Source organism: Artibeus jamaicensis, unplaced genomic scaffold, assembly GCF_021234435.1.
Source record: "Artibeus jamaicensis isolate MK-2021 breed Jamaican fruit bat unplaced genomic scaffold, CSHL_Jam_final contig_414, whole genome shotgun sequence".
In the NCBI taxonomy this organism is placed as follows: domain Eukaryota; kingdom Metazoa; phylum Chordata; class Mammalia; order Chiroptera; family Phyllostomidae; genus Artibeus; species Artibeus jamaicensis.
In genome coordinates, this window is record NW_026521822.1 from 2,360,816 (window position 1) to 2,380,330 (window position 19,515).

The 19,515-nt window shown below is 43.0% G+C and overlaps 1 protein-coding gene, 1 non-coding gene and 1 pseudogene across 2 annotated transcripts; all 3 read left to right on the forward strand.

The window, feature by feature from the left end:
- The first annotated feature begins 228 nt into the window (after window positions 1–228).
- TPT1 (tumor protein, translationally-controlled 1) lies at window positions 229–3,650 on the forward strand. Its single transcript, XM_037147372.2, has 6 exons — window positions 229–390; window positions 654–727; window positions 1,250–1,440; window positions 1,809–1,914; window positions 2,714–2,830; window positions 3,610–3,650. Exons 1-6 carry the CDS (start codon window positions 363–365, stop codon window positions 3,610–3,612), a joined length of 519 nt encoding a protein of 172 aa, XP_037003267.1. The 5' UTR covers window positions 229–362; the 3' UTR covers window positions 3,613–3,650.
- Window positions 3,412–3,541, forward strand: LOC119050840 (small nucleolar RNA SNORA31). Its single transcript, XR_005082819.1, has one exon. It is a non-coding gene; the product is annotated as a small nucleolar RNA SNORA31 (small nucleolar RNA).
- A 95-nt stretch (window positions 3,651–3,745) lies between the features above and the next one.
- Window positions 3,746–15,057, forward strand: LOC119050838 (60S ribosomal protein L7a-like; annotated as a pseudogene).
- Window positions 15,058–19,515: the final 4,458 nt, after the last annotated feature.

Genomic DNA, 19,515 nt, shown 5'->3' on the forward strand with positions numbered 1-19,515 from the left:
AAGCCTGCGATCCCGCCCTCTGCCCTCCTCACCATTCCTTCCCCCACGTGTCCCCTGAAACACAACCTTGCAGCTCCACACTAAGAGCCCGGATGTTCCCCTCCCGCCGCCCAACCCCAGCCTCGCGGGGGCCCAGCCCAGCGTGGCTCAGCGTGCCACGTCACCAACTCCGGCACTTCCGGAGGCGCAGCCGGCTATGACGTAGGGGGACTTGCCCTCTATATGAGGTTAGGGAGCGGCTGACTCGGCCTTTTCCGCCCGCTCCCCCCTCCCTTAGATCGCTGTTCTGGCTGCACCACGCTCGCTAGAGCTCCGGGCTCCTGCTCAACCAGCGCCGCTGTCGTCTTCTTCTAGCCGCCATCATGATCATCTATCGGGACCTCATCAGTCGTGAGTTGTGACTGCTATAACCCTACTGCTGAGCGCAGGGGATGGGGCAGTGGTGGGGAGGGAACGGGAAGATGGACGCCACCGCTGTTTTGGGCCTAGTGGATGCTTGTGGCCTTTCCGGGATAGAGGAGGGGTCGGTGTTTGGGGCACGAGCCCGGGGAGGGAAGAAGACAGCGTGCGGCTAGCCAGCCTGCGCGGGAAATGGCGGCGCCAACTTTGGGCCTCTGGGCGCATCTTGATGGCGGGCCTGTGTCTCCGAGCAGATGATGAGATGTTCTCCGATATTTACAAGATCCGCGAGGTCGCAGACGGGCTGTGTTTGGAGGTAGAGGGGAAGGTGAGTAGTAGACCTGCTGCAAGGGGGAGGTAAAGCTGGGCAAGCTCGAGTTTCCGCCGCTTCCCCCCCCCCCCAAGGTTGTGCAATCATCTGCCCTGCCTCCAGGCGGAGGAGACTCTTTCCGCCCGGGTTTTTCTAGAAAAGTGGAGGCGGAGCTGAGTCTGGAAATAGGTTTGCTTCCTGGGCGCCCGTCCTCCCCAGCCTCTGTCCAGGACTGGTTGTTTCCATCTATGGTTTGAGGTTCCCAAAACCTTTAGTGTATTCCCTTATATCTATTTGCTCAACCCGAGAGCCCACAGAAAATGTCCGTTAGGGTTGTGATAACCACGTTTTCATTTTCGTCAATAAAAAGTTCATGTTGAGCTAAGGTGTTTAAGGAAACGGACGAGTCATAAATTTCCCACCTCAAATGTTTATTATTTTTAACAAGAACGTCTGGTGGGAGGATGATGGGTACATAAACTACTGGTAAAGAAAAAATTTTCGGGTTCATTTATATTAAACTACTCATTCTTAATACAGATGGTCAGTAGGACAGAGGGTAACATCGATGACTCACTTATTGGTGGAAACGCCTCCGCTGAAGGCCCCGATGGTGAAGGAACAGAAAGCACTGTAATCACTGGTGTTGATATTGTCATGAACCATCATTTGCAGGAAACCAGCTTCACAAAAGAGGCCTACAAGAAGTACATCAAAGATTACATGAAATCGTAAGTGGTACCGACCGGCACACACAGCTGTCTGGAATTCTATAGGGTTTAATGATTGGCTAAGTTTGCGATTCTTGAGCAGCAGGCATACTTGTAGGGACACCTTATCCTTTATGATTCGGTGGACTCAAAGGGTGCTTGTTTTTGTATAAGTAATAACGTGAGCCTACTGGAGCAAGCAGTCTGGTTTTAGTTTTTTAGAAGAGTACTTTGGAAATAAGTTGATAGGTTTTGACAGATCAACTTTGTTCAGTGACAGCAACTTACTGTTTTTCAGAGGGTTTTTTTGTTTTTACTTTAGGTGTTTAATAAAAAGTTCTTTTACTCAGAAGTCAACACTTTAACCTTTTAATACAATACCTTTTTAGAATCAAAGGGAAACTTGAAGAGCAGAGACCAGAAAGAGTAAAGCCTTTTATGACAGGGGCTGCAGAACAAATCAAGCACATCCTCGCTAATTTCAAAAACTACCAGGTAAATAAATACCTTAAATATTTGGATCAAAGAATTATACAGTTTTAACCAAGGGCATAAAATTAGTTACTTGATGGATCTTTGTAATTAAACTGTGGTTCTTTTCCTGGGCTTTCGAGCAGTTTGAAAGCTTAGTAGATTTAATTCCAATTGTACAGGCTATAGAAGTACCCTTGTCTGCTCCCAAGTGTTTCCAGATCTTCTGATTCCAGAATCTCATCCCTACACTAATGACATCTATTAGTTCTTCCTCTCATAAATTACTTGTTGACCTCCTAAGTGGCCTTTCGAGTTTCTTTCTCTTTACAATTCAGTGTCTCGTTGCCACTGGAGCTCTTCCTGATAAATTTGAACTTATCCTATTGGAGAACTTCAGTGACTTCCCTTCTAAGAATAAAGAAAAAAACCTATCACAGTCTGGCTGTTTGATTTTCCTGGCTCTCACACACATACTGGCCATAAGATTCTTTCCTCATATGATGCACTCTGTTATTGGCAGCATTATGGTGTACTGTACTTGACTTTGTAAATAGGAATTGTATATGTGGTGCTGAGGAAATAAGTTACCAGAAAGCTAAAGTGTTCCTATATTTCTCTGCATTATTTTGGTCGTTATTGGTGCTTTAGTCAGGTGATTAGTGAGCATTTATTTTCTCCTAGGCATCAGAGCCTTGGCTACTGAAATTCTCTTGATTAAATCATGGTGTTCAGGGTCATTTTGTTTTACTCCAGCTTCTTTTGATGTGGCACATCTGCATATAATGGTCTAATTCTAGATGTTTGTTGTTTGCTTCCTAAGTTCTTTATTGGTGAAAACATGAATCCAGATGGCATGGTTGCTCTGCTGGACTACCGTGAGGACGGTGTGACCCCATATATGATTTTCTTTAAGGATGGTTTAGAAATGGAAAAATGTGTAAGTACACAACAGTGGGGCAAAATCAGTAAAGTGAAAATGGAGACATCCTAGGTGTGATTCTTTGTGCTAGTGAGATGGTTAGAGTGAATTAAACAGCGGTGCTTTTAAAATGTGGGTACAGGTCTTGTTTCTTTTTGAGTGTTTAAAGAGGATTTCACATGTAAAAGATTTTATGGTGTAGTCTTTGTAGAGAAAACTTACTGCATTAAAATCCTTTCACTTGATTTATGATGACTGGCAGTTGATCATTGAAAGCCTGTTACTAGGAGGCTGTTACTAGCTTTTAGTAAATATTGATATGCAAATTGCTTTAGTAAAATTCAGTGAATATCTGCTATGCAAGCAATCGCTGCTTCTAGAAGTGAAGGCATTTTATTCTCCCTTTCAGAGGCTTTCACATAAATTAGGAGCAAGGTGAACTTAAGGCTATACCAAACAAGATTAAAGGCAACAAGGCAGGTGTTGCAGAAGAGTACAAATGGCTTGCCAAAATGAATTATTTAGGATAACTGAGGTTTTGGTAAAACAAAGTGTGTCTGAGTGGGACTTTTGTTTAAAATGACTCAATAAGGATGGTTTTGCATCCACTGATAGACCTTGAACAATCTAATGTTGTTCTTTTGGTTTGCACTAGGATGCGAAAGAAAAAAATCCCCGCGCTTTCTGTCTGTCTTTGTGGCAGCCCAGATTGAATAGGGGACTACATCTATGGCCTGGAAATGTTACGTGCTTTCATATTGGGGAAAGGTGTTAAAATACTCTTCTTGTTTTCACAGTAACAAATTTGGCAATTTGGATCTACCACCTGTCATCATTACTGGCTGCTGCTTTTCATCCACACACCAGGAGTAGGACAAATGGGACTGATGTTACCTTGAATTCATTTATTTTGACCTTGATTTTGACCTATATGGAGCAGAGGCATTGTTTTTAAGAAAAACATGTCATGTAGGTTGTCTAAAAATAAAATGCATTTAAACTTGAGAGAATGCCTCTTAGTTTAATACACACTTAAATCCATCCTGTGTATAGTGATCCTGGAGAAGCTAGAGCCTGGTTATAGATAACTACTACAGAGCATGACTATCTTCAGATAATGTCTACAGTGAAAAGTACTTCTGGGAATGGAATATAAAAAGCAAGGATCTTAAATCTGAGTTAAAGTGAAGGGAGTTCCATGTTCACAGCAGAGCCAACATTTGAAGTGGATTCCTTCAACCTTTTTCATCACCTACAAATGGAAGTAGTTAACTGGAAGAGAGAACCAAAAGAAAAAGACCAACCCAGGTGGAAAGAAAGTATTGTCTGAGTTTATTTAAATAGCATATCAAGTTAGGACTAAGTACTATAGAAATCAGGACTCCTGAAATTGTGTAATAGGCTTCTGTCAAACTCCTGGAATAGGGTTGGCAAACTGGCTCATCCTGCTACCTATTTTATGTGATTGAGGTGATGGTTACATTTTTAAATGGGGAAACAATAACTTAAGGGATATGAAGTTGATTTGGTATCCAGCTTTATCAGGATGCTGCCACAGTCATTTATGGATTGACTGGCCCTTGACACTGCAATAGGAGAGATGAGTGTGATAGACCTTTAGGGCCTGCAAGTCCCATTATAGGAAAGGTTTGCTGGCCCTTGCTTTTGAAGATGAGGTTATAGATGGAATGTGAGTTGGCTGTTGGACAGAAGAAAAGGCAGCTGCTTCATGTATTAACATCTGAGTAAGGGTATGGAATGAAAGTGCAAACTATTTGATATGGGTAGTTACTGTCTGCTCAGGTTCCAGGCCAGGAGCAAGAAAAAGGTTCCTAGCCCTGTTCTGATGTGCTGGGGGGGGGGGGTTGAATTGGAGGGATGCAGTGGAAAAACAGTTAAGAAATTACGCTGTAAATAGTTGAAATGCCTGTTTTACTCCAAAGAACGTAAAATGTGAGTTTATAAGAGAAGGTGGGGAATTACACCTCTATACCTTTGCCTTCTGAATGATTCCACATTTAAAACTTTCAGGGTAAAAGTAAAGCCAATGATCTTTTTTTTTTTAAGATTCTTATTTGTTTTTAGAGCGGGGGAGGAGAAAGGGAATGAAACATCAATGTGTGGTTGCCTTGCACCTCCCTACTGGACACCTGGCCTTCAGCCCAGGCATGTTCCCTTACTGGGAATTGAATCAGTGACCCTTTGGTTTCCAGGCCCACATTCAGTCCACTGAACTACACCAGCCAGGGCTAGAGCCAGTGATTTAAAAAAAAATCCAACCCTGTTACATGTGTTCCAGGGTAAATCCAAATATTTGGCATCTGGAATTTGCCCTAGTGACTTAAAAGATGTGTGGTTCAGAATTTGAGACATTAGGTCCGAAATGCCCACTAGTGACTGGAAGAAAACCCAAATACAGGAAACTGGTGACAGTTTTAAGCTTTCTGATGTCTGACATTAAAATGTAGAAAAAGCACCAGTCTGGATTGAGGAAGCCACTCTGAACATATTAGTGGGGAGAATTTTTCAGGCAGTGGTCCAAGATGAGGATAACTTGAGATGAAGTCTCATCTATGCTGAAGTGGGATTTGGCAAATTAGCCATGGAAAAGTTGGAAGAATTGGAATAGCAATACTGAGGTTTTGTGTAGGAAGTAAAGACTTGAGGTAGTTGACTAAGAGTGCTTACTTTGTATCTAGTTACTCCCAGTCAGCTATGTCTACTTTGTACATCAGAAGTCATGTATCACTTTATTGTCATTGATGCTAAGTAACAGGCATGTCACTAGTGGTCTTAGAGCCCAGCTGCTGAATGTATGGAAAACTACTTGGTGGAGAAGACTTGTTTTTTACAGTGTTGTCCAAAAAAGCCTTTGTAACATTTGAGGGCAAGCATTCCAGGCAAAGAATAGCAAATGCAGTTTGAAGTGGAATGTTGCTGGACATGTTCCGGGGATAAGTTAGCCAGTGTACTGGATACAAAGTGGCAAGAGGAGAATTGAGGAAAGTGAGTGCATGGGAAAAGAAACCAGATTGTGCAGGAAAGCCACAGGACCGTGACATGATCTGCACTAAAGGGTTGTGTCCTGACATGATCTGCACTAAAGGGTTGTGTCGTGGTTGCTGGGTAGTGACAAAGAACAAGGGTTTAGCAATATTTTTATGTGAGACAATACATACAGTTTAGGGTTGTAGATATGAAAGTGATGGGAGATTAAGGAGAATAGAATTTGCAATGTGTGGAATGAGGAGGGGAAAATCAGTGTTTTGTCCTGGGCATTGGGAAGAAAGGAATTAACATTGAGATGGAATGGGAAATCGAGAGTTCAGGTTTGGACATAATATGAGGTGCAGATTCCTTTTTTTTCCCTTTTTTTAAAAAGTTGATTTAAAAGAGGAAAAGAGAGAAAAACTGATTGGTTACTTTTTCATGTGTCTTGACCGGGGGTTGAACCCACAACCTTGGCACATTGGGACACTGGCTCTAACCAACTAAGCTGCCTGGCCAGGGTCCCAGTTCTTGATGCAAATGAATAGGATAGGCAGACATTTGTCATGGGAGGAGAGTGGAGAGGTCTAAGCTAGAGACTCAGATAACTGGGAAGATCTCAATATGTGACTTTTTAAAATTAACTTTTATTTATTGATTTTTAGGGAGATAGAATGAGAAAGAAAAATGTTGGATTCTTGTTCCACTTATTTCATTCATTGGTTGATCCCGGACTGTGGATCCAGCCCACATGCAACCTTGGCGCATCAGGCTGATTCTAACCTAATGAGCTACCTGACAGGGCCTCAATGTATGACTTGAAGCCAGAACAGTGAGTGAGATTATTCAAGCCCTCCAATTTAAAGATTGATTAGCATAGTGAACTGGCAAAGGTGATTAAAAAGAAACCGCCCCTCAGGTAGGAAAACCAAGGGAGTGGCCTCCTGGACGTCTAGTCCAAGTGTTTCAGGAGGGAGGAAGCACTCAACAAGGTTACCTGTTATGAATTGGTCAGGTAAGCTGGTAAACTTTTAGAAATATTTAATAGGAGAGAAAGCCTGATTAAAACAGGCTCAAGGGAGCCCTGACTGGTATGGCTCAGCTGGTTGAGGATCATCACGCAAAGCAAAAAGTCACTGGTTTGATTCCTGGAAAGGGCTCATGCTTGGGTTGGGCTGTTTCCAGTTGGGACACTTGTGAGAGGCAGCCAACTGATGTTTCTCTCACACACCAATATATATCTCTTCCTGTCCTTCCTCCCTAACCCTCTCTCTAAAAATAAATAAAATCTTTAAAAAAAAATAGGCTCAAGAGAACAGCAAATTCACATGCAGCATATTGCCCATGAAATATCATAATACAATGTTTTTAAAAAATACTTTCATTGATTTTTTTTTAAGAGAGAGGGAAACATCGATGTGTTACTGCACTTATTTATGCATTTGTTGGTTGATTCTTGTATGTTCCCTGATGATTGAACCTGCAACCTTGGAGTATCACAATGATGCACTAATCAATTAAGCTACCCAGCCGAGGTCAAGTATTTTTTATTATGTGTGCATCTGCTTATGCAGTAGGTGTGTGAATGACTCATTTGGATCACATTTTTCTTTAACTATTTAAATCACTAGTAAACGTGTTTGTAAGTTCCATCATCTGACCTACAGGGTTAGTAACTAAACAAAACTGCTAATGATAATAAATGGTAGAATTGCAAAAACAACAAAAACCTCAACTGACTTGAAAAAACCCTGAGAATAGCACCCGGAAGTACTGAGCATTTGTGTGCATGTGCATGGAGCTGAATGACCTTGGCTGGCAGAATACTCTGTAAAATGGAATGTAGACCAGGATTTACTAAAGATTACATCTCAGTGACCACTACCTTACACTTAGGTCATGGCTATACAACCCTTAATTATATGGTAGAAGAATGGCTAACAGCTCCCTGGTGGGTTACAAACCTATTTCTGGGGGGAAAGAGCAAAACAAAACACCAAAACTTCAGCTTTGTGGCAATTGACACAAGCTTCCAGAGACTGCCCAGAAGAACTGAGAGCCCAACTTGATGTTTTTGGATATATTTATGATCTGGACCTACTTAGGGACCATACTTGAAAATCACTGGAACCCTGACTGGTGTGGCTTAGTTGGCTGGGTGTCATCCGGCAAAGCCAAAGATCTCTAGTTTGATTCCTGCAGGGCATATGCCAGGGTTGTGGGCCAGGTCCCTAGTTGTGGGGTGTGCAAGGGGCAGCCAGCCATCAATGTTTCCCTTGCACATCAATTTCTTTCCCTCTCTTTCTCCCTTCTTTCCCCCACTCTAAAAATAAGTAAAATCTTAAAAAAAAAAAAAGGAAAGGTACTATATACCTTCCTTTGAATTACTGTTAGCTGCTACGACAGCCATCTCAATAAGTCTTTAAATTTGTAGTATACAGGTAAAAAACAATGCTGGAAGTTTATATTCACCCCACTGAAGGTTCCACATACACAGAGTCGTAATGACCTCAGTGGCTGTCCATAGAATTCGATGAGAAAAATGTCAACCGTGAGCCTAGTGGAAGATTCTTTACAAAGTAATTACTGGTTCAATGTCTCCCTCAATTGCTCATACCCCACCCCATCCCACCCCCATACATTTGACATCTTCCTGTGTTTATACCTAGTACTCTTTGAGCTTTTGAGGTAAAACACCAAGAGGGAGAATGCCATATAAAGGTTTTTGCATATATGAGTCAATTTACAGATGGGGAAATGAGAATTGATATCAGGTGACTCACTTGAGGTGCCCTCTAACTAGGAGGGGACAGACACACAGACCACAATAGCTAGTTAGTTATGAATACAGCATTTTTTAATCTGAGGGCATTGATTTTATTTAGAGAGGGGATGGGAGGGAGAGAAACATCAAGCAGGTGCCTCTCCCATGTGCCCTGCTGGGGACTGAACCCATATCCTAGGTGTGTGCCCTGATGGAATCAAACCTATAACCCTTTGATTACAGAACAGTGCTCCACCAACTGAGCCACACTGGCCAGGGCCAGCATTTTTAATAGTACTAGACCTACTAGAATTTCTCACATTTAGTTTGACACTAGAAATCTAACCATGTACTTTGTGATTTTCCTCATATGTAAAGACAGCAGATAAATCCTAGTCATTATCAGCCTGGCTGGTGTGGCTTGGCTGAAGTGTTGTCCCATAACTGAAAAGTTGCAAGTTTAATTCCTGGTCCAGGCCCAAACAGGAGGCAACCAATCAATGTTTTTCTCCTTTCCTCTCTAAAGGCAATGAAAAAAGTAAAAAGTCTTTCAGTAAGGATAAGAAAATTTCTACTTATTATCAAATACAACTTGCACATGGCCTTATCTAGAGAGCAGGAAATTTGGCAAATTGCAGAGAAAATTGGTATTTTGTGGACATCTGTTCTAAACAACTTTACATGTTTGGGGAGGAAGAAACTACCGTCAATGTTCTTTCAACTGGTCTAAAGATCAGTAGACATGAAATAGATTAACAAAAGAAAATCAAATTTAATATGTGTGGGACCCCTGCATACATGAGTCAGAAACCCTGTATAGACAGGAGATTCAAAGACAGGAGCTTTTTCTCTCTCCTCCCATTGTCCAATATGCCAAAGGGAAAGAAGGCCAAGGGGAAGAAGGGGGGACCTGATCCCACCGTTGTAAAGAAGCAGGAGGCCAAAAACGTGATGAACCCTGTTGTAGACCGCTCTGCCTGGTTTTAGGAATTGTACCTCTACCCCTTGTGGCTAAGGGTGAGAGACGACCTCTGGAATGTGAGCTGCAGGAGACAAAGCTTGTCTCTGGTAGCAAACGCTGCCTCAGTTTCCTCTCCCTGCCCCCAGAGCTTGGTCAGAAGTCAGTGATGGGTAAGACCCCTCACAGCAGAGGGCAACCTAAGCCAGACTCAATCACTTGGGAGGCCTTCATGTAAGGACTGGGGGTTGGGGGGGGCTGCCACAAACAGCAATGGACTCTCACTCCCCAGCTTTGACGAAGCCTGAGTCCCTCATGTTCTCTGGGAGCAGTGCTTCCTGGCTCTAATCCCCTTAAGCCTGAATACCTGTCGGGGAGGGGTGTAGCTCCTTGCCTGGCCAGAGCATGCCCTGGAGAAAAATCTGGCATCACAAAGATTTCCTGATAAACCTGTGAAATCTGCTCTGCTAAGAGTGCTTTCATTCATATGATAAGGGTCCGAGAGGAAATGGGTATCTCTCCCAAAATTTCTGCAACTCTCTTCCTGACAGACACTGACTCAGACTCTAAAACCCTCATATATCTTTGAAGTGTTATCTACTGTTTGATCCTTGCTGCCCTGTATTCCGGTGTATTACAACCCAATAAAAGGCCATGGAAGAGGGCACTCGGGGCCTTTTTCTCCTCGAAGAAACTGGCTGCTGCTGGCCTTTGTCTCCCCTGAGAAACTGGCCACAGCCCACTTCTCCTGCCCAAACAGATCCAGCATGTCTCGGCCATATTTATTCATTCACGTGTGTCAGTGGTACCGGTGGGATTCACGAAGAAGTTGCTCCCACAGAACCCCCTGTGTGAGAAGAGGCCCAAGAATTTTGCCATTGGACAGGACATCCAGGCCAAAAGGGACCTCATTGCTTTGTCAAATGGCCACCCTACACCTGGCTGCAGCAGCGAAGGGCTATTCTCTATAAGTGCCTAAAAGTGCCTCCTGCCATTAAGCAGTTCACCCAGGCCTTCGAAAGCCAAACAGCTACACAGCTGCTCAAGCTGGCACGCAAGTACTGACCAGAGACAAAGCAAGAGAAGAAGTAGAGATTGCTGTCCTGGGCTGAGAAAAAAGCTGCTGGCAAAGGGATGGCCCCACCAAGAGGCCACCTATCCTCTGAGCGGGGTTAACACTGTCACCACCCTGGGGGAGAACAAGAAGGCCCAGCCAGTCGTGATGGCACGCTATGTGGATCCCATCTAGCTGGTGGTCTTCCTGCCCACCCCTGGCCCTACTGCATCATCAAGAGGAAAACCAGGCTGGGGCATCTGGTCCATAGGAAGACCTGCACCGCTGTCGCCTTCACACGGGTTAACTTGGAAGACAAAGAAGCTCTGGCCAAGCTAGTGGAAGCCATCCGGCCCATTTACAACAGATACAATGAAATTTGCCACCACTGGGAGGCAATGTCCTGGGTTGCAAGTCGGTGGCTTGCACTGCCAAGCTGGAAAAGGCCAAGACCAAGGAACTGGCCACCAACCTGGGCTGAGTGTGCACTGTGGTTTCTGTACATAAAAGTAATAAAAATTCTCTGGGGGAGACAGAAAGGGAAAATAGGTGTATTAGATATTCTGAGCTAGGGATGAGGTAAGGTTCTTTGGCCTCAAAGGTTTGCTGTAGGTCATAAGAGCAGATGTTTAGTAATTAGTTTTACCTGCCCTAAAGATAGATGAAAAAAGGTTATCTCTGATAATCTCTCATTAGGGCAAATTCCTTAATTCAAGTTCAAGGTAGTTAGGGCACAAGGAGCAGAATTCTCTCTTGAGCCCACAGTTAAAATTGCCTTTAGCTCAAAACAATCCACATATCACAGAGGCACATCTTGGGGTGACTTGTTCTGAACCCTCACACATGTATTTCCTTCTCCAGTACATTAATTTGAAAGTCTTCCTCAATGCCAATGTGTCATTTAAGTCACATACCCAGACTATTATTCAATCTGGGGGGGAGGGGGAACCGGCAAGTGAAAGGGGGGAAATTACTGCATATGAAATTAAAAAGAAAACATGTCTTGACTACCACACTGAGGTAGAATAACGCATATCAATTGGTGGTGAGTATAAAATTGGAAACTAAGTAAACTCAGCTCTTGGTGTGGTGCTTTATAATATCTTTCTCCATCACTCTGAGCACTCCATTCTGCCTAAACTGCCTCCATTAAGTTGAAAGGAATCCACATTGATGGATTTTGTCAAGTGGAACATGGGCTGGGTGTCAGTACCCTTGGTGATTGCCGTAATATCATCAGAACATTAAATACCAACTGCTGGCATCTATTAAAAGCAGAAGTGACTAAGCTTTTGGAAACTGGTTAAGTAGTGTGAAACCTGTTCTGCTCTGCTCCACAGATGAAGAGGAGGACTAGGCCTGAGTATGACAGCAGCAAAGAGGTTAGCAACCCAAGAACAACACTGAGGCAGTCTCTAAGCCTGTGGTTCATGGGGTGTGAGAGTTGTGCAAAATTCCTCCCAACTACTGCTTAGCTTCCCCTATCAATATCCCATAATGATTTTGCTTAATATTATGCTATTCTGTTCTAACCCCTCAGGTTCCCTGTATCTGAAGCCCCTTTACTCCTCCACCCAATCTGTGCATGTTCACTTGAATTTTTAAAAATTTTCTTCAGCATTTATTTGAGTCAAACTGATAACATATGCCAGGGAGCAATGATGTGGACTCCATCCAGTGGGGCCCATATGTTATTGGATGCAAGGAACAAATTAACACGGACTATAAGAAGTCCTGTGGAGAAAAGGGGACAGCACGGCCACTCTCTGAGAGAGAAAGCACCCTGACCCTTGCCTGGACAGGCTTTTACTGCTTTCTAAATAACATACATCAAAGAAGGTTTTCATTCATTATGCTCAGGTTTGCTTTAAGTGATTACTTTTTACAGGTAACAAAGGAAAGGATGTTACTGATTACTTCTTACAGATTAACAAGGAAAAAAATGTTGCAAATGCGAGGGAATGGTAAGAGTAATTGGTCTGGTTACACTCTGTCCTTGGGAGAATTAGCACAGACTTCAGGAAGTTACTTTAAAGATACTCAGGAAACATTTTCAGCTTCAATTCGGGGTGAAGGAGTTTTAGCAAAAGCAAGCCTCAAAGCAGCCTAGGTATAATGCATGCCTGGTTTCCCACAAGAAAGCTGATCCGTAGGTTTGGCTCCTCTGTGCCAACTCATGCCTGTTGGTTTTCCGATAGGGCTGGGCTACCCTATAGAGCAACACTTCAAATCCATAATCACTTGCTCTTACTCAGCACCACACATCTCACCACTCCCCTTACTCCTTCCTGTTTGGTGGCGTACACAGGGCCAGCAAACTTACCAGCTTGCAACCTGTGCAGCTGCCTCACACTTAGAAGGGCGACATGCTTGGTTTATTTTTTTAAACATTTATTTATTTTTAAATTAAAGCTTGTTTTTAAAAAGATTTGTATTTATTTATTTTTAGAGAGAAAGGAAGGCAGAAAGAGAGGGAGAGAAACATTGATGTGTGAGAGATACATTGATTGGTTGCTTCTCACACACCTCTACCTGGGAACCTGGCCCACAACTGAGGCATGTGCCCTCACTGGGAATCGAACTGGCAACCTTTTGGTTCACAAGCCATCACTCAATCCACTGAGCTACACCAGCCAGGGTTATGAGTTTGGTTTAATGTTCTTCCTTCACTGTCTTGAAATTTCTAATAAAAGGGCACATTGTTTTAATTTTGCACTGAGCCCCACAAATTATGTGACCAGTCCCAAATGTGTTGTGGATGCATATGAAAAGGGAATGTATTTTCTCTCCAGGTTGGTAATTAGTGGCAGGTAATGCAAGGTTAGATGGTCAAGAGAGGTCAAAGCAACTTGTTGGGTAGTGAAGTTTTCTGTGCAGATAATAAGACAGCTGACCACTAATCAAATTTATTCATAAAGTTATGAAACCTAAGTATAAGCTTTGAATATATGAATTTTAACATTTAGCTCTTGTCCAAGGGAGAAATATGAGACTAGCTGTAGACGCAAAAAAGGAATAGCGGGTTTCTAGGGGTTGAGCACACTCTACCAGACTTGGCCATAGCAGAAAGATTTTGTTTTTCCCTAAGTTCCCTAAGTTCCTGAGTGCACACCATTTCAATAGGGTTATTTATCAAGAGGATATTTCCAAATTGTCAGCAGGGCACTGTCCATTGAATCTTTCTTCTTTGTATTAAGCTATAGAATTTGGGAAGGTGCAAATTTTTTTAAGGAAGAAGTTGATCACTTTCTTCAATATAAATTTATAATAAAATTTTGTACAAAGCCTGAAGGACCACTGGCCTACTTGTTCAAGCTTACCTATCTCTCCTTCCCAACCACCCTCGCTGCCAGGTGAAACACACACTCTGACTTTAGCTCTTTTCTCTCCTGAAAGGCCCTCTCAATCATCTTTACAAAACAATACCACTTTAAGTTTCCTGATTTCCTCCAACCATCCATTCACCCTCACTCACACTCGTATGAGGTACCTATGTTCTGCCTTACTGAACTCATTGAATTCCTTGTCTTTGCATTACTATCATCTCTGAAAGTAACAATGGAGTTTTGTCAGTTTTTCTTTTTTGCCAGGGGTATTCAGTAAGGATTTGCTGATGAAATAATGAGCTTTCACTGGTTCCTGAGATACTTTGGGCCATAATTCCCCCTGTGCTACTTCTGTTCTTTTCTAATGCAGTCACTAAAAATTCAGAGAAGTAGATAATCAGACAAGACTGTCTTAGCCTTGGCTGGGTAGCTCAGTTAGAGCTGCGTCCACATATGCCAAGGTTGTGGGTGGCTCCCCGGTCAGGGCTCATGCAGGAATCAGCCAGTGAATGCATAAATAACTGGAACAACAGACCAATCTCCCTCTTCCCCCATCTTTCTTCTCTCTCTAAAATCAATTTTTAAGGAAATATTTTAATCTGAAGAAGAGTAGTATCTTCTATCTGAAGAGCTTTTCACACAAGCCACCAGTCCTGGTGATCATTAATGCAGTTAAAGGTGCCTAATCTCAAAAGTAATGCAAAATGCTCCTCTTCTACCTTAGTAGTGAAATGATTGTTTTTCAAAGCACTTCGTGTCTGTAAATGCTTAGCTCTGCCTAGTGTCTGAAGTTATTTGTATTGCTCTTTGCATTTGCAACTACACAATAGACCTTTTCTTATCCTACTCTAGATTTCAAAGTTATATCCATGTGTGTTTCTGTTGAGATCTGGGAAATTGAGAACATAGCCTGACCACAGCAAAACAGGCTGATTGTAATCTGTTTAGTTTTGAATTTTGAAACCCCACCCTGTTCCCGCAGGCGCGGTCTCTGTTGGCAAATAGCTAACTGCCACGTCTGCTTCTGTTCATCGCTTGCTTGCTCGTCCCTATATAAGGACTTAGCTGTAAGCGCTCAGCGCGACTCTCGTCTGCAGCCCCTTTGGGCACCGTGTCTCCGGACACCCTGAGAGTTTGCCCCTGCACAGGTTAAGCTTGGCCAATAAAATAAGATCAAAACCCTGAAAGGTCTTCAAAAATTATTCTTGTGTCCGGTGGATATAACATTTTCATGGTAGGAGATGTGGTGTTTTGCTGAATCTTGAAAAATGTACCACCTTTGTCTCATCCCTAGCTATGCTTCACATTTACCTGGTATAATTTTTAAATAATACAGATTAAATTCTTTGCATTTCACATTACAGACAGAGGAGACTCTATGTATGAAGTCAGAAATTGTAAAGTGTCTGAGATTTTACCCTATTTGCCAGCTAACAAGTTAACCTATCACAGTTTGATATATATTCTCTGACAAAAGATACATGACCTCTGGGCAGAGAGGTAGATGGTTTATTACTCACAGCAAAACAGCAGCCAGAGCAGCACCTTGCATCGGTTCCCATACTCCACCACCATTGATGACGTGAAGGAAGAAAATGTTCCCTGCACTTGCAGTGGAGTAACCACAGGGAGAAAAATCCAGGTTAGGAGGCTCTGGGCTTATAAGGCTGCTAATACATCTGCCCATCCTTCCAGCTGGATAGGGACATTACTCACTTACCTGGAATGCAAGCAGATGTCTGAGGGAAAAGTTATCTCTAGTTTATTGCCCTGAGACGTCTCTGGGGAGGCCCATCTCTGAGGTCCTTCAGAAGGATATCCTATCTCTGGGGGTATTCATCTAAGCCCTAAAGATGTTTGTTATTCAAATATGTCCTTTGCTCAGAAGGCTCAGACCATGCAGGAATCCCTGTAGAATTGGTTCCCAACACTGCAGATCAATTAAAAAAAAAAAGAAAAGACCAGCAACCCTATAAAACAATGGGAAAGGGTTACAGTCAGTTCACAGAAAAGAACTAAAAACATATGAAAAGATATTTTATCTCAGAATATAAGAAATACAAGTTGGAATTTTACTCTGATACCATTTCTGACCTATCGAGGTGAAAGATAAAACATTTTGCTCTCCCTCTGTGGCGGAGGCTGCAGGGCAGCAGGCTCCCCCAGACCTCACAGGTGGCAGTGTGAGTGGGTATGTTGTCATAAAAACACAGAACCACTGTCCCAGTCCTTCTACTTCTCAGTTTTTTCTATATCTATCAACATCAATGAAGTGACTATATAAGAAGTTATTCTCTGAAGTATTTGCGACAGCAAAAGACTGGAGATCAGTAATCATCAGTGGAGGGCTGTTTAAATGAGTCCACTTGGGCTCATATAATGAAATGTCACAAACTGGCTGGCTGAAGCAACATTTATTTTTCACAGTTCCAGAAGCTTGAAATTTATATCAAGGTTCCACCATGATTGGGTTCTGATGAGGGATCCACTTCATTGTTCATAGACAGCTCTCTTCTCATTGTATTCCTTTCATTTATTTTTTGATCTATTAATAGATGCTGAAAAAGCATTTGATAAAATTCAGCATCCATTTATTTATTATTTTTTTAAAATTATTTTATGGATTATGCAATTACAGTTGTCCCATTTCCCCCCCTTCGCTCCCCTCCATCCTGCACACCCCCTCCCACCCACATTCCCCACCTTTAGTTCATGTCCATGTGTCATAAGTTCTTGGCTTCTACATTTCCCATACTATTCTTGCCTTCCCCCTGTCTATTTTCTACCTACCATCTATACTACTTATTCTCCGTACCTTTTCCCCCTCTCTGCTCCTCCCACTCCCCTGTTGCTAACCCTCCATATGATCTCCATTTCTGTGGTTCTGTTCCTGTTCCAGTTTTTTGCTTAGTTTGTTTTTGTTTTAGGTGTGGTTGTTAATTATTGTGAGTTTGCTGTCATTTTACTGTTCATATTTTTTATCTTCTTTTTCTTAGATAAATCTCTTTAACATTTCATATAATAAGGGCTTGGGGATAATGAACTCCTTGAACTTGACCTTATCTGAGAAGCACTTTATCTGCCCTTCCATTCTAAATGAAAGCTTTGCTGGATAGAAGAATCTTGGATGTGGGTCCTTGCCTTTCATGACTTGGAATACTTCTTTCCAGCCCCTTCTTGCCTGTAAGGTCTCTTTTGAGAAATCAGCTGACAGTCTTATGGACACTCCTTTATAGGTAACACTCTCATTTTGTCTTGCTACTTTTAAGAGTCTCTTCTTATATATTTAACTTGGATAGTGTAAGTATGATGTGCCTTGGTGTGTTCCTTCTTGGGTCCAATTTCTTTGGGACTCTCTGAGCTTCCTAGACTTCCCGGAAGTCTATTTCCTTTGCCAGAATAGGAAGACGTTCTCCTGTATTATTTGTTCAAATAACTTTACCTCTTGTTGTTCTTCCTCTTCTTCTTCTGGTACCCCTATAATTTGGATGTTGGAATGTTTAAAGATGTCCTGGAGGTTCCTAAGTCTCTCCTCATTTTTTTGAATTCTTGTTTCTTCATTTTTTTCTGGTTAAATGTTTCTTCCTTCTGGTCCACTCCATTGATTTGAGTGCCATTTTCCTTCCCATCACTCTTGGTTTCCTGTGCATTTTGCTTCATTTCACTTCGTGTAGCCTTCATTTTTTTATCTAATTTGTGACCAAATTCAACCAATTCTGTGAGCATCTTGATTACCAGTGCTTTGAACTGTGCATCTGATAGGTTGGCTATCTCTTCATTGCTTAGTTGTATTTTTTCTGGAGCTTTTATCTGTACTTTCATCTGGGCCTTTTTTGTTTGTTTTGATGGGCCTATTATGTAATGAGGGGCAGAGCCTTTGGTGTTCACCACGGCGAGGTAGCCCACGTGGGTGCATTGTGGAACTGTATGTGGGGAAGGGGTCTAAGATGGAACAATGGCGCTTGCTTAGCTCTCTGCCAGATTTCCGTCACTTCCCTTGCTTCCTGCAAACGAATTGGGCCCTTCTGGTGCTGTTTCCCATGTGGGTGAGTTTGTGTACATCCTTGGACCCTGTGGGTCTCTCCAACAAACTCTCCTGTGAGCCTAGGAGTTTCTCCCAGCACCTCAACCCCCACAGGTGTTTTTAAGTGGTGTTTTGAGGCTTTATTTCCCCATGCTGGGACCCCAGGTTGCAGTTTGTCCGCTCTCCAATTTTGCCTGGTTTATCTGCATGTGACTGTGGGACCAGACACACTGTGCCCCTCTACAGTCTGGTGCCTCACTGGGTCTGCCAACTGCCACTTTGCATGCCCAGGGTCCACCAGCTGGCCTGCTGTTAGCCCTCTTTGTCCTGACTCCCTGACTCTGCCCCTTCTACCAGTCTGGGTGGAATTGTCTACTTTAACTCTTTGGTTGTCGGACTTCCATTCAGTTCAATTTTCTGTCAATACTGGCTTTTTTTTTGTTTTCGTTTTTAAATTGTTATTGTCCTTATTTTGGTTGTGCAAGGAGGCAGTGTGTCTACCTATGCCTTCATCTTGGCTGGAAGTCCCTCACTGTATTCTTGAGGCAGGATACTAAGAAGCTAGAAAAATTCCTTTGCAAGTAGATGAGGAAACTGAGACAGACAGCTGAACAAACTGGCCAAGTCATTTACAGCCAGATACAGAAGGTCACTTCCCTAGAGAGAACATCTAGGCCTCAGTTGTATTTCAGCTCCTGACCCAGCAAAAAACAAATGCAGGTTTTGCTCCTGATGCAGCAAAACCAAGGGGGTGGCTCCAGGATCAGCTGCAGTGACTAATGATCCTCTGCCCTGGCACTGACCGATTGATGGAGACCACGACCTTGGAAAAGCACGCCTGAAAAACTGATGAATATTCTGCTGAAACCCTCCACCAAGACCTCCCCTAAGATTCCCACCTGCAAGAGAGAAATAAAAACCCTCAAGACAAAGGTCCTCTCACAAGTGCTCTCCCTCCTGGAAGCACACCTGTGCCTTTTCCTTCCCTCTCTTCTTCTCCCACAGGCCTGCATCTCCTAAACTCTAAGGGACCCAGGAGACTCGCAACCAGGGGAACAATTGGCAGTGGAAGCTTGGTCTGGGATAACCCCCTGAACCTGTCTCCAAAGCCACCTTTTCTCTGACTTTTCAGTGAGCTAAAGCAGCACCCCCCCTTGGCTCATTTCTTTCTTGTAATATTTTTTAGAGAAGCAAAACAGCTCAGCCTAGGCTCTCCTGTTGCTTTTTCTATGCTAAGCCCTTCCTTGTTTCACTGTCTCCAGCTTTAATAAATGTACCCTCAATATCACCTGGATTTGTACTGTGAAGTGTTTCTGAACAAAGTCAAGAACCTGCACACTACGGGCCAGCCTGAGGCAGACCCACTCAAGGCCAGGTCCCCTTTCTGGTAACATCCTTCTGTGGTGGGAGGGGACCAGGGAGCTCTCTTGGTCTTTCTTGTCAGGGCAGTAATCCCATTCATGAGGGGCCATCCTCAAGATCTAATCACCTCCCCATAGCTCACCTCCTAATGCTACTTAGGATTTCAGCATATAAATTTGAGGGACCACAAACATTCAGTCCATGACAGGTATTGCATAGATTAAAAT